General features: G+C 56.7%; 1 protein-coding gene and 1 pseudogene across 4 annotated transcripts in view; one reads left to right on the top strand and one right to left on the bottom strand.

Moving 5' to 3' along the window:
• Positions 1-214: 214 nt before the first annotated feature.
• Positions 215-1275, bottom strand: LOC116755547 (annotated as a pseudogene).
• A 247-nt stretch (positions 1276-1522) lies between these two features.
• The window catches only part of SEC16A (SEC16 homolog A, endoplasmic reticulum export factor), a 32993-nt gene continuing 19597 nt past the window's right edge, over positions 1523-14918 (top strand). Inside the window, exons 1-4 of one of the 4 annotated variants that reach the window (XM_032634327.1) lie at positions 1523-1670; positions 5733-9410; positions 11108-11247; positions 13254-13351. In XM_032634327.1, coding sequence (XP_032490218.1) covers positions 5802-9410; positions 11108-11247; positions 13254-13351 — 3847 coding nt within the window. In that variant the 5' untranslated portion in view covers positions 1523-1670; positions 5733-5801. Of the gene's footprint in view, positions 1671-1796; positions 1991-5732; positions 9411-11107; positions 11248-13253; positions 13352-14918 lie in introns of those variants that run through there. The other 3 variants (XM_032634323.1, XM_032634324.1, XM_032634326.1) reach the window with 3 other exon arrangements.

The raw sequence follows: 14918 nt of genomic DNA on the forward strand, positions 1-14918 counted from the left end.
CAATTTGCCCTGGGCTGACCACAGGGCCCCTCAGGCCACCAGAGGGGAAGGTCTGGGCTCGAGCTCTTGAGCTCTTTGAACCTCCCGGGCTGGGGGGTGGGGGTGGGTACCAGCGACACATCTCTCTGCAGGATGATTTGCTGGGACCAAGTGTCTGCAGAACACAGTGACCACCAGGAAGAAGGGGACCGAATGGTGGGGCCCAGGGTGCATTCTACTGCATGTTCCCTAACTCTGTGTTGACACAGGCTGGGAACTCGATTTCTGCAAGGCAAATGTTAGCTTAGCAAAGTGGCCACGTCAGATGGGCTGAAACTCTCCCTGCACCCGCCTGGGGCTCTGACAGCGTGGCTGCTCCCTTGCCAGCATCACGGCAAACAAATAGAAGAACCACACTCCTTCCTTCTTCCCAAGCTTCTGGGTCCCATCAGTGACCACCCTCCTACTCCCGACAGGCCGAAGCATAGCAGCCGCCGCTGCTGGGAGCTCAGCGGCTGGTCGATGCGTAACTGCGCAGGCACACGCGCCACCCTTCCCGCCCTCCGGAAGGCGCCGGGGCAAGCGGGGCAGGCTGCTGCCCTTCCCTACCCTTGCCAGGCGGGTGGCAGGTGAGTGGGCCGGGCCAGGCTGGCTGCTTTTTCACCTGCCTTTTCTCCCTGGGAGAATAAGGGTACAAAGGGCAGCACCCCTCTTCCCTAAGATCCTCTATGGGTGGTGGGCTCAGATGCTGCCTCCCGGTGGGCGCCAGGACGGGGCAGCAACCTCAGGGAGGAACAGGAGGCTGAGGCCCAGCAGCCTAGACTGTCACTCGGTACCTCGGGGGTCGCCCTCATTCAACACAAATATCCTCTCAACAACGGTTAGGGAAAACCACATAGAGATACCGGCTTCCGTCCACAGGGCATCTCTGGGCACAGAGGGAACCGCTGCTCACGGGAAGAAGAGTCAGGGGCCTCGAGGGGGCTTAGGGCAGACAAAAGAGGAGCCGGGGACTGCGCGGCCAGCGCCAGTGGCGAAGGGGGAGGGGAGGGAAAGGGCCGGACGAAGTGTGTGCCCGGGGAAGGCGACGGCCGAGCCGGGGAGGAGGCCGGGCCTGGGCGAGGCGAGGCGGGACGGTGCGACTGGGCGCTGCAGGCGGACAGGACGACCCCCGAAGCGGGAGCCTGGGCGGCAAGTGGGGCTTCGACGGGGCCTGTGGACTGGGGGCCGGCGGCGTCTGTCCCTTCCAGGGTTCTGTGCGGAGCACACAGGCACTGCTTTCCGAGAGCTAGACATGGACGGAGCCGAACTTCCCGGGCAGAACTGGAACCCGGAGCCGTCAGTGGCCGTAACTAGGCAACTCGCGGGCCGCCGCGAGGCGCGCACGCGCAGTTCGCAGGTGCTGCCGGCGCATGTGCGGTCGTCTTCCGCCCGTTTCCCTTCGAAGAGTCCAACGGCAGAATGGGAGGGACGCGCCTGCGCCAGGGTGCTGCTCGGGTCCTCGGCTCAGCCGGGTAGCCGTTCTCGGTCGGTGCACCTGCTGGCGTCCGGCGTTCAAGACTGATTCTTCCTTTCGGTCTTCTTGAAGAATCCCGACTCTTCTCACATCCTAAGCCAGAAGAGACGGGGAGAAAGAGCCGGCATAACTCGGACGACGTCCCAGGGCGGTCCTCGCGCGCCCGACCGGGCAGGTGGGCGAGGGGCGGGACCAATGGATGGGCAGTGAAAGACGGGATGCGGGCGGGGGCGGGGCCAGGGGCGGGGCGGAGTGTCACGAGGGCCCCTGCGAGGGGCGCGGCGCGCGCTGACGTCGCTGCCGGACACGTCGGCGGCGCGGTGGCCGCGGGGACCGGAGCCGGATGTGCCAAGATGGCTGCTGCGGCCGCAGTGTCTGTGCTTGTCGTAACCACCGCGCCGTACTCCGCACGCGGCTCCTGAGGGGCGGGAGCCGGGGGTCGCGGAGGGGCCGGGCGGTAGCCGGAGTGGGCCTGGGCCGCCCTGCGGCGCGCCGGTGAGGGCCGGGGTCTGGGCGGAGGGAGGCGGCCGGGCCGGGCCCAGCCCGGAGCGGACGGCGCGTCTCCTGGGAGCCGCCGGCGGTCGGCCGGGGGCCTGCGGGCTGGGAGGGTCGGGCAGACCCCTTGGTTACCTGCCCGCTCAGGCCGACGCGGCCTCCACCTGCACGGGCTGTCGGGTCAGTTGAGTGGACACTAGCCGTGGTGGCCTCGGTGTGGGGAAGGCCTCGGTGTGTGGAAAGGCTGGAAGAAAAGCCAGACCTGCAACTTTTTAAGGAGTAGAAGCATTTAGGAAATTTTTAACAGTTTAGCTTGCCCTTTGCTTCGAAGGTTCTGAAGTTTTGTGTTCATTGGTTGAAAGGTTTCTGCTGAGCCGTGCGGGCGATGAGGTAGATTGACATTTGAACCAAGAAACAGCCTTGTTGCGTCTGTTGGTAATGGGGCGAGGTGACCAAGATGTTGCAACCGAGGTCGAGCGCTGTGTTTTATATCAAGGGGCAGAGGGATGTGTAAGCCGGCCTGCCCTTTTTGTGAAGAAGGTATTACAGGAGAGCGTCTGGACATGACACAGCCATTTAAAATCAGCTGTTGCTGCTTTACCCGAAGAGTTTTAAATGGTTTGGAGATTGTGAGTTGCTTATTAAGATTTTGTTTTAAATACATATGATGCAGATGTTAACCAGAGAGGTATTTCCCATCCCCGGATATGGCAAGAAGCAAACTGAGTCACAGACAGTTGTTCCTAGGTTGATACTTTTGCAGGTTTCAGCACAGCCTGTCTCCCTGCAGTTTTCTCCCCGCCCCCCCCCCCCCCCCCGTGCCCTTTCTTAGGGTTCCAGGTGTTATCTTGGAAAGATACAGTAAGAGCCAAAAAAAATCAATTCTTTCTTGTTCTTTGTGACTCATACACCCTTAAGAGCAGTTACTGCAGTAAGTCTCAGAATTGTACGGAAAGTTTTCTCCAGGGTAGGTGTGCAGATGTTAATGTGGTTCCTTCTTGCTTCTGTAAACATCTTTTCCGAGTGTCCTTTTTGCTCCTTGTCATTTTTTGCAGTGTTTAGGCACTCCCTTCTTTAACATCTAAATGTGTATGATTCTGTACTTAGAAAAGTTGGAGTCTGTGCTGTCTTTGTGTCCGGTGTCCCCTCGTCTGATAGGTACGTCGCTTAGCAGTTGCCGTGAGGGAGATTGTGGGCAGAGCATAGACTCCCAGGTGCTTCCTGACACTCCGGTTGGTTTACACACTTACGCTTGAGGCGACGGCCCTGGCAGGAGAGGAGTGTGCCTTCAGTATCTCAGTTCAGTAGCCAGGAATTTATTTCGAAACAGGTTGTGTTTATTTCACATAGATCCAAGGCAGCTTAATTGAAGAGCTGGGGTCATGAATAATGCATCTTTAGGAAGGTCAGCTGGTTTCTTTGAAGCAGTCTGCCTTTTTTAAAGTTAGGTGACTTGAGGCTACAGGATGACTTACTAGACAGAATAAAATTCTCTGTAGTCAAAAGATAAACGATATGCCCTTGCATTGTTTTTCTGCTGGTGAATATAAAAAAAATCAAAAGAATAATGTTCAAGTCAGAAGGTTGTTCCAAATAAAATTCAGTATATTGCTAAAAAGCTCCCAGTTGTTGGGGAGAGAAGGGGAAGCTGCTCTGTAGGGAAGTGATAGTGTTTGCTTATAAAACGATTCTTAGTCCAGGAGTTGAGAAAATAATTTTAAGGAAGTTTCTGCAAGGAAAACATCTTAAGTATAAATGTTATGTGAAATGTAGATTCTGGTAAGATTTCCCTGTTAAACAGCCATAGGGATTTGGGCCTCCCAAAATCCACTGTGAATAGAATTTCATAAGATTAAACCCAGAAGGGACTTTGAAACCATCATTTCATTTCTCACTTTATAGGTGAAGAAATTGGGTCACAGAAGGAGCAGTGGTTGTGGCTGAGCCACTCAGCGGACGCCCAGTCTGGCTCTCACAGTGACACCTGGGGAATAAATCCTCTGGACCTGTTCTCTGTGTGTGTGTGTGTGTGTGTGTGTGTGTGTGTATGTGTGTGTGTGTGTGTCTTTTTTAATATATGCTGTTTAGTGTGGTTGAGGGTCTCCTGCTGAAGCCTTACGAGGACGATGTCATGTCCTATAAGATGCGTCTGTTTCACAGATAAGAGGAAGAGGCTCTGCTTCTCCTCCCCTTGCTCCGTATAAAGCTGAGCTGCACACGTTCTTTGTTTTAAAATGACAGCTTAGAACCAAATGAAGTCTCTGATGCTGTTCCTCATGTATTTAATTCCATTAAATTCGAGTGAGTTTCAAAGTGCGTGTCTTTCAGAAAGGGTTCCCCGTTGGCCTGGGACGAGAGTGTGTGCGGGCAGTAATAGTAATGGATTCATAGATTCATAGGACTCGTTGTCAGATGGGAATAGGAACTTTCATTTGTAAATAACTTTACTCAATATACGTTTACGCACTTTTTCTTTCGTCTGAGTATCAGCAAGATTCCCAAGCACAGAAGCGTTGTACACGTGCAGCAATGTGTGTGCTAAACTCAGGAGTCCTGTCATTTCTTCCTCTGTTGTTGACATTTTTCTGTGATGGGCTCCACTTAATCTGTTTGTGAAGGTTGTTCTGGGGAGAAGGACTGACATACAAAGGAGGATTTTGTAAAGAGACCATGCTTGGATTTTTGTCTCAAAAGTGCAGGTTAACTATTCAAAATTATACTTAGTGTGTTTTAGTAAAAAACAAACAACAACAAAAAACGCTGTAAAGAGGATTTCTACCCCCTTGTTTTGTTTTTTTTTTTTGCGGTACGCGGGCCTCTCACCGTTGCGGCCTCTCCCGTTGCGGAGCACAGGCTCCGGACGCGCAGGCTCAGCAGCCATGGCTCACGGGCCCAGCCGCTCTGCAGCATGTGGGATCCTCCCAGACCGGGGCACGAACCTGTGTCCCCTGCATCGGCAGGCGGACTCTCAGCCACTGCGCCACCAGGGAAGCCCCGCCCCCTTGTTTTCTAAAAAGGGTTTATGGGCGCATAGTTGTTACAACTCTGGTTATCAGAGGCAGCTTGTTTTGCTAGTGGTGTGCCAACCAGTCACGGTGCAGAAAATGAGACATTTTACAGGGTGGGATACGAGGCATTTTAGGTGAACACATTTTAGATGTTCATTTTGCAGCTTATATTACTCTGTAATGCTCTTTCATTAAAGAAAACAGAGGAGCAAATTTTTAACTTTTGTTTTCCTTTCAAGATTTAGAATTAACCTGTATGAAAAGTATGATATGCAGTCTTAATAGAGGAGTTGGCTTTTTCTTGGTCTGCGATAATTTACAGGAAAATGTGGAGGGACTGCGTACCTGGTATGACAGGCGTTAGCTTCTGCTTGGTCCCTGCCAGCTTGCTGAGGGCATCGTGGAGGCGGTGGGCGTTGCCCCTGGGTGCGTAGCTGGGGTACGTAACTGAATCTCGGCGAAGGGCAGCGAGTCATCTCAAGGCACTCGGCTGGCCCAGGCACAGCCAGCTTCTGCATCCCGGCCATGCTGTCACCCCGGGTCCTCCCTCCCGAAATGCCCAGGACGGCAGTTCTCACGGGCGTGGAGACAGGAGAGGTGTATCCCTCAGGACTGCGTGATGCAAAAGCGTTTGCAGCCTTTTTCTTCTTTCTTAGTTTTCCTGATTGCAGCCAGGACTTTGAATACGTGGATTTTATGTATTAATTCTTTTTCTTTCTCTTTTTCTTTTTCAGTTCAAAGTAAGGAACACCTCGATCCTGCTTCTTCCTGTAAGCGGCATCTCATTGTGTGGGAGCTCGATCATGCAACCTCCACCCCAGGCTGTCCCGTCTGGCGTGGTCCGGCCGCCTCCGTCCGGGAGTCCTCAGAACATGTTCTGGTCCAACAGCCCGTACAGGAGACAGGCCAACAGTAATGCACCGGTGGCCCCGATAACCTGCCCGCTGCAGCCGGTGACAGACCCGTTTGCTTTTAGTAGACAGGCGCTCCAAAATACATCATCGGGCAGTGCGTCTAAAAGCGGCCCGCTCGTTGTGCAAGGCCCAGCCCCACCATTGTCTCTTCAGCGTGCTGGTCTGCCTGGGCCACACACAAATGCCGGGGATAGCTCCCAAGGACCCTGCGAGCCTCTGCCGGCCCCTCCGTTGCAGCCCAGGTCAGATGCCAGCCCGTTTCCCGGCGTACTGAGCCCCTCGGCACCTCCTGGGCCCGAGGTGAACAGGAGAGTCGAGGTCGCTCCCGGCCCGGAGCCTGAAGTACAGACCCCGCCGTATCCTCCTCAGTACATTCCAGGAGTGGGTCCTGACAGCTGTCGTGTGGGCCATCCACAGGCAAACACGCCACGGCCCGACAGACCCCTGAGCAGGCCGAGCCTGCACGATGGCACCGCGACACCAGCAGCGCCCCCTTTCCTCCCTCAGCCTCGTCAGCAAACGCCCGGGCAGTGGGGGCCGGTGCAGGGAGGCCCGCAGCCCTCGGGGCAGCATTACCGACCCTGCCCTGAGGGACCTGTGCAGAACACGGTGTGCCACGCCTCCAGCGCTGCCCACTTTCCCGCTCCGTCCCACCCGCGTCAGGGTCCTGGCCACGAGCAACACGGCCCCCTGGTGTCTTTACCGGGACCCTCGGCCAGTGACGGGAGAAATGAGGCAGTCTACCTGCAAAGTGGAAACCACTCAGCAAATAGCTTTGATCCAGAAAATGCATTCAGGCAGAATACCAGAGTTGGGAACGCTCGGGCGGGCCAGGAGTTCAGGTTGAGTCCAGGAGTGAATAGAGAGCAGTTGTCAGACCTGGCTCTCATTAACCCCCTCGCTCAGGGAAACAGCCCAGAAAGCCACTCGCACAACCCGCTGGGTGCCGGGAGCAGTTGGACCCTGCCGGAAGCGGGCTCGGGAGCGCTCTCCATGTTTTTCAAAGGAGGAGAGACAGAGAACGAAGAAAACCTCACATCTGAAAAAGCAGTCTCTGCCGGCCAGTCTGACTTTGATGGTTTCTCCCCCGGCCCGGGCCTCGGCCAGCCTCCTGCACACATGGGGGCAGGAGGCGTTTATCAGGCCTTTCTCAAAGGTTCCGGCAGCGAACCCACGCAGCAGGGGGGAGACCCACAGCCTTACTTTTCTCAGTCTGCAGGCATCCGACACGACAAAGCAACCACTAACGCTGCCGCTGTTGACATGTGGGGTGACACAGCACGTGCGGGGACTCACGGTGCTGGTGGCCCGCGGTACGAGAACGTCGAGAACCTAGAGTTCATTCAGAACCAAGAAGTTCTGCCGAGTGAGCCCCTAAGCGCAGACCCTTCCTCCCCAAGCGCTCAGCTCAGATACGGGCCCCTTCCCGGGCCGGCTGTCCCCAGGCTCAGTGCCGTGGGCCACGCTGGAGGCGGGAGCCCTAATCTCGAGGCCCCAGATGCGACGGCGCAGCCTGCGCGGGCTGAGAGCGTGTCTTCCAGTTACAGCAGCCAGAGCCCCCGGGGTCTTCCCGGTGCAGCCAGGCCCCACGACTCGGGGGGCACGTTCATTCAGCAGGAGGTTGGAAAACCTGAACATGAGGCTCCGGGGAGGTTTTTTAAGCAGATCGATTCTTCTCCTGTGGGAGGCGAGACAGACAAGAACACTGTGAGCCAGAGCTACCGCGGCAGCCTGCCCCAGCCCTCGGCCCCGAGCCCCCCAAAACCTACGGGAATATTTCAGACGAGTGCAAATAGTTCTTTTGAACCAGTGAAATCGCACTTCACTGGAGTAAAGCCAGTCGAGGCAGACCGTGCCAGCGTGGTGGGCGAGGTGAGGGGGCCCAGCGCCCACCAGATGCAGCACAGAGCGGCCGCTGCCGCGCCCGACGCCTCCCCTGGCAACCTGGAGCAGCCCCCTGACAACATGGAGACCCTCTTCCTGCCCCGGGTCTGTGCTCCCCCTCTCACCACACCCACGGAGGCCAGTCCCGGGCTTCTGCACGCCGCGGGGCCGCCCTTGGAAGCTGTGCTCCCCGCGCCTGAGAAGAGGCCCTTGACCAGGGCGCAGGGGGCTGTGAAGTGTGAGAGCCCAGCCACGACTCTGTGGGCGCAGAACGAGCTGCCAGATTTTGGAGGCAATGTCCTCCTGGCCCCAGCCGCCCCCGCACTTCACATGCCCGCGAAACCTCCGCCATCTGAAGTGATCCAGCCTCCAGACGAGGGGGTGTGCGGCCAGCAGTCCCGGCAGCCGGGCCCCGGCCCCACCGTGCAGAGCGGGGACGGCATTGGTGCTTCCGAGAATCTCGAGAATCCTCCCCAAATGGGCGAAGAGGAGGCCCTCCCGTCCCAGGCAGGTCCAGGATATGCCAGTCTGCTGTCCTCCCCACCCGCCGAGTCTTTGCAGAATCAGCCAGTCTTGATCGCCCAGCCTGATCACAGCTATAATCTGGCTCAGCCGGTTAATTTTTCTGTGTCCTCGCTGACTCCTAATGAGAAGGATCAGTCCTGGGGAGGCTCTTCGGTGGCAGATAAGCCCACAGTAAGCAGCCAGGCTGGGGGTGATTCTGGAGAAAACGCTCCTTTGTCTGGGACTCCAGCTGGCGCTCTCATCTCGCCTCTGCCTAACCACCTCGCCCAGAGTAATTTCCCACAAGTCTGTGGTACCTCGGAAATGGTTTCGAGCCAGCCTGCTAGTTCACTGGTTCAACAGCCATCTCATCCAGTTCCAAAGAACTTGCTTCCGGAAAGTCAAAAGATTCATAAAGCAGAGAGCATTCTTCCCGAGTTAGTTACCAGTCCTGCCGGAAGCACAGGCGTGATGTTAGTTCCACCTGCAAACAATACCTCGGTACCTGATAGTAATAAGGCAAATCACTCCGGCAGTCGGGATGAAGCTTCGGGAGCCCTAGACTTTACATTCAGTCGGACTTCGGAAAATCCTGTAGGAATGTATAGCCCGGCCCAAGCTGATAGCCCAGCTTCTTGCCAGCAGACCATCTCCAGTCACAGACCGCGCGGACCTGGGGCGCACACCCCAGACCGTTTCTACCAACAGGTGACGAAAGCTCAGGACCAGCGTGGCCCAGAGAGAGCCCAGCAGGAGACGGCCCCTCCCCCTCCCCCTCCGCAGGGGCCCAAAGCAGCACTTCCAGAGCCTTCAAACCCAGGAGGTCCGCCAGGGCAAGGACAGCCCCCAAGCCCAGCCCATCCATCTGCAAGTCCGGCTCTAGCTGACATAGGCCAGCAGCTGCTGCCTCGACCACCTCGGTCCTCCAGCGTGTCCGTCGCATCTACCAGCTCAAGCCAGGCGGCCGCACGGTCTGACCAGCAGTGGCTGCAGCCGCCGCCTCCAGACTTGGCGTCCTATTACTATTACAGGTCCCTGTACGATGGCTACCAGCCCCCGTACCCCTCACCGTACCCGCCGGATCCTGGCACCGCTCCCCACTATTACCAGGTAGGGCTGAGCTTGTGGACTGTTGAGCCCCCGACCGGTGGTTTCTTTCTCACGTCATGTGCCTCGGTGGGCTTCTGTTGGTCAGTTCTGAGGTGACCCGTGGGCGGCCGTCACGTGCTGCTTCGCGAGAGGAGTGCTGCCTGGTCACAGCTCGTTCTGCTGAGCGCGGCCTTTCTCTTGGAAGTCCACACCGTGCGCTAGCACATTGAGTTGGGTAGAATACCTGATTAATTTTTAACACAGCACATCCCAACTCACGTGACGGAAAGGACCTTTGTTTCCCGTCCTGCCTGTTGGCTTTCCGCAGACCCGGGGTTCTTGGTTGCACAGTTTGGGAAACTGGAATAGCCTCCTGAAGCTTCTTTGTGGTTTTGACCTTAAAACCTACCTAAGAAGCAAGAGGAAAACTCTAGTCTTTCACGTGCCTCCTTCAGAATGAAATTATTTAGGGGAAAAAGTTAGGTTTGGAGTGTCATCCAAATGAAACAGCTAAGAGTGGTGTAGTTCCATAAGCTTCTTTCAGGTACGTTGTGATAGCGGCAGCAGAGCAAGGGGCCCCACTGTGCTCCCCAGAAGACTCTTGCCTCTTTTCACACTGATGCAGGCCCACGAATGTCGTTTAAGTTCTGTTTAATCCTGCCTTAGTGTGAAAAAGTGATCCAGGTGGACACGTTTGAATACTGTCCGCTTCTCACCATCTCTCGTCGTGGCCAGCATCACCCACGGGCAGCAGAGGCAGAAGGATTGTGGACCAGAAGTTTGAAGTCCACTGTCTGACATGGGGGCAGGTGCCACACTGGAGGCCCTGCCCTCAGAAGAGGCTGAGGGAGCAGGGCTGCCCCGATGATGGGGCTGCCTCACGGGCTTTGGGCATCTTTGCACATGTGGGAACAGGTACACACCTAACCCCTGAGACCTGGGAATCCTAGATCCAGAAGGAACCCCACAGAAGGAAATTACGCTGTGCCCAGAGCCCAGGAAGGCCTGGCAGTGCATGGAGGGGCCACATACCTGCTCTGGGCCCTTGTCCAGCAGCTGCGTCTGCATCCCGGTGTCCCAGCCAGTGCCTGGCATCACTTCTGTGGGAGCCCACTTTCCTCTGCCTTGTCTCTGGTAGTGGTTAATAACAAGTCCGTTTCATGTGATTCCTCGTCCTCTGCTGGGTGATGGTGGAGCGTCAGGCTGAGTCAGGAAGGACTGATTCTGGCTCGTGCCTGGGTCACCTCGTCTCTACTTCAAGTCCCGACGTAGCCGTAGAGCCACGGGGGTTGATCGGTCTGTAATGGGGCTGAAAGCCTCGTAAGGATAGAATACGATACTCCTTTTGAGGCTGGCTGTAGCTTCAGGACCCGTTCCAGTGGACCCTCGTTCTTTTGCTTCCCTGAGATGGTGTCTGAAACGGGACCCGAGCTTGTGGGGTCATGGCACCTATGCAAGTGAGACCTCGGGAAGCAGATAACAGAGTCCTCGCGAGTCACCGCAGGACCCGGGTCGTGGCCCGCTGGTGGTGGGCCATCTCCTGAGCCCGGCCAGGGCAGTCTGTCTTAGGAATGTGGCCGTGGATTTCATTTTTTTTTTATTGTTTCGAAGCCCCGTGTCTGGGGCTCATCTGGAGAGCGCCACCTGTACCGTGAGCACTCGTGCCGGTTGCTTGATGAGTTGGCTCTTGGCATCTAATGGAGGCATCCTTCTTTCAGCAGGACATCTACGGCCTCTATGAGCCCAGATACAGGCCCTACGATGGTGCAGCCGCTGCCTTCGCAGACAGCTACCGCTACCCCGAGCTCGAGCGGCCCAGCTCCCGGGCGAGTCACTGCTCGGACCAGTCAGCTGCCAGGTGATTGACGTTTATGTTGCCGGCTGTGGTAGTAACTTAGTGATTTGAAAAGGACGGTGTTTGTAAAGAATTATACAGACCTGTTTAACCTGTGTTTACGTTCTGTGGGTGTGGACAGATTATAGGATGCATCTTTAAATCGAGATAAGCGCACTGCTGCACGGTCACGGATGTGTCGTCAGTTGGCCTTTGGTCAGACCCGACCCTGTGCAGGGCCACCAGGAAGCCACCCCTGCCCTCGTGCGGGCTTCCTCCCAGCCCGGGCAGTGGTCCCGTCGCCGAGGGACGCACACAGCTCCGCGGGTGCCAAGGCAGCGTTTCCCCCGTGCAGGTCCTTCGCCGCCTCTGGTGACAGGGTGCCCGGACTCCCGGGCCAGGCAGACGCGGACCGGAACCTGGAGTGGCATGTTGGCAGCGGCCGCCGCAAGCCTGGGCTCTGTCCCGGGCACTGCCCCCCGGGCTGCGAGGCCGCCAGCCGCTCCCTCCCGCTTCTCTCTCCCCTGACAGATCTCCTCTCAGTTTTGCGATCACAGATGAGGCATTTTGAAAGAGCCTTGGCATCGTGCCTTCAGCTGAGTAAAAGCTTAGGCAGGCCACAGTCCTCCCCCCAGGGGTGTCGGGGGCTCGGAAGGAAGCGCGGGGCTGCAGAGCACCCCCGCTGTGGCTCCTCCCGCGCCCCGGGCCCTCGTCTCACCGGGCCGGGTTTGCCGTGAGGGTGCAAGGCTCCTTCGGCTCGTAATAGAGTCTGGGCGCGGGTGAAGACTGCGTCCACGCACCACCTTTCAAACTCGGGGCTGCTTTTGCTGCTTCCCGCGTCTTCAGTAGCTCACCTGGAGACGAGGCCCTGCCTCTGTGAGCCGGCCCGTCCAGCTGGCCCCCCTCCGTCGCTGGGAGGGACACGCTGAGCCACTGGGCCTGGCGCTCTGGGAGGTGAGACTGGAGTCCCCAGTGGGCGTTCTCATTCGGGGAGAGCAGCGGGCAGGTGTGTTCTAGAAGCCCTGAGAGGCGAGGGAGGGTGGAGGCAGGGGCCGGGTCGGGTTACCTGGCAGGGCTTCGTTGTCGTGTCCCCACCGCTCACATGGAGGGAGAGCAGCCTCTCCCCTCTCCTGCCCTGTGCGTGTGTGCACACGTGTGTGCAGGCCTGCGCGTCGGTGCTGAGCATCAGTGTGTTGTGCGTGTGCCTGGTGTGGTCACATCCCGGCAGGAGGGGAGAACGAGCCTTGGGTTTCTGCGGTGGAGTCCTTCCTGACGGGCGCCCGGGGCTGGAGAGGGCAGCGGGGTGGGCGTGCTCCGGCTCTGCCCTTGGTCAGGTCACTTTTCTGGAGCTCCCCCGGTGGTGGGTGGAGGTGGTGCACTGGGGTGCTCCCCCCAGGGCCCCCACCCAGCGGGTGCCGTCCCTGTGGCAGGTGGGGGGGCCGGACACTCCTGAGGGGCAGCTGCACCCCCAGGAGTGAGCCATTCCCCAGGGGTACACGGAGTCACAAGAATCTTCCTGCACCGGGAGACCTGATACCTGCCTGTCCTGCTTAGGGTCGGCAGCACAGCTGGGCCTGTGAAGCCAGCCTGGGTCTGGCCCGTGTCGTGAGTCCTGGGCAGTCAGCTGGAAGGGTGCGAGGGCCCTTTTCCCCGCGCAGGACGCACGGGTCGCGGTCTGTGTAGAGGGTGGTACGGTCGGCGCTAGCTTGTTTAGATAGCTCAGTGCTTTCTGCTTCCGCCGAGCATGATGTCAAAAACGTGAGACCCTGCTTAAAAGCACTGAGCTCGCGAGAAGGGTTAGTTCTTTTATGCTGAACAGCACTTAAATAGTTATTTCAACAGATAAATTTTAATTTGCCGTATGGTAGGGAATCCTGCAATCTTACCGATGTTACTGGTTCGGATCTCCTGATGAGAATATTTTCACAACCAAGGTGCCCTGATGAATGCCTGTTGCTCTGGGTGTAATTTGTGTCCCACTTTAAGCAACAGGTAACTTGTTTTTTAACAGCACTGTGTGTTTTTTTCAGGCAAGGGTATCCTGAAGGTTACTATAATTCCAAAAGTGGATGGAGCGGTCAGAGTGGCTACTGTACAAATTATCGCCCCAGCCCGTGGGGCTATGGAGGTATGTTCAGGCGCTTCCACCGCTCGACGGGCAGCAGACGCGCGTTCAGACCGTCCGTGCGGCTGGGTGCAGAGTGGCGCGCTGTGGAATTTCTTAGGAAGCCTTCCCTTTTGGTAGTCTTACGCTCTTAGCTAAGAGCCAAAGTAATTGAAAGTAGTTTGCGTCTAGAAATAATCACATTGCTATTTTCCGTGAAGAAATTATATCTGAATTGTAGCGTTGTGTCTGTATCGTATTAGTAGTTTCCTTTGATTTTCCAGCAAAGCATAATTATCAGTAGATCTAGAGTATGTAACTTGTCCATATGTGGCTGTTTAAATTGATTAAAATCAGTAAAATGAGGGACCAGCTGCTCACTGCAATGGCCATGTGTGACTTGCTCCACATGTGGCCAGAGCCCCTTGCATCACACAGGGCAGACGCAGGACGTTCCGGGTGCCACTGCTGTCTGGCAGTGTGTGCGTCTTGGCACGTGTCCCCTGAGCCGCCCTGCTGGTCCCCCTGCCAGGCTGTGGCCCTCACCGTCCCAACATGGCTACCCGCTTCTGCGTCCCCCGGGGCTCTTCCTCCACTTTCGTGTTTGGACTGCTTCATGCGTCATTCTGCACGTGCTTGCTCCAAGTGGTGTATCTGGTTTGCTTATAATGTTAATATGCTTTTTTTCCCCTGCATTTGCTTTATTTATTTATTTATTTTTGGCTGTGTTGGGTCTTTGTTGTTGCCCGCGGGCTTTCTCTAGTTGCGGTGAGCGGGGGCTACTCTTCGTTGTGGCGAGCAGGCGCTACTCTTCGTTGCGGTGCGCGGGCTTTTCATAGTGGTGGCTTCTCTTGTTGTGGCGCATGGGCTCTAGGCACGTGGGCTTCAGTAGTTGCGGCGTGTGAGCTTCATGAGTTACGGCGTGCAGGCTCAGTAGTTGTGGCACGCGGGCTTCAGTAGTTGTGGTTCGCGGGCTCTAGAACGCAGCCTCGGTAGTTGTGGTGCACGGGCTTAGTTGCTCTGCAGTATGTAGGATCTTCCCGGACCGGGGCTCGAACCCATGTCCCCTGCATTGGCTGGCAGATTCTTAACCACTGCGCCACCAGGGAAGTCCCTTAATGTGCTTTTTTTTTTTTTTTTTTTTTTTTTTTTGCGGTACGCAGGCCTCTCACTGTTGTGGCCTCTCCCATTGCGGAGCACAGGCTCCGGACGCACAGGCTCAGCGGCCATGGCTCACGGGCCCAAGCGCTCCGCGGCATGTGGGATCTTCCCGGACCGGGGCACGAACCCGTGTCCCCTGCATCGGCAGGCGGACTCTCAACCACTGTCCCACCAGGGAAGCCCCTTAATGTGCTTTTTTAAAGTAATCTAGTTTTGAGAGTATTTTTAAAATTTTGTTTATTTTTTATTCAAGTACAGTTGTACAAGGTTGTGCTAATCTCTGCTGTACGGCAAGCAAAGCGACTCAGTTATGCACACGTACACATTCTGTTTTCGTATTCTTTTCCGTTATGGTTTATCCCAGGAGATTGGATATGGTTCCCTGTGCTCTACAGTAGGACCTTGTTGTTTATCCGTTGAGAGTATTTCC

This window comes from Phocoena sinus, chromosome 6 (assembly GCF_008692025.1).
Source record: "Phocoena sinus isolate mPhoSin1 chromosome 6, mPhoSin1.pri, whole genome shotgun sequence".
NCBI classification, from domain to species: Eukaryota; Metazoa; Chordata; class Mammalia; order Artiodactyla; family Phocoenidae; genus Phocoena; species Phocoena sinus.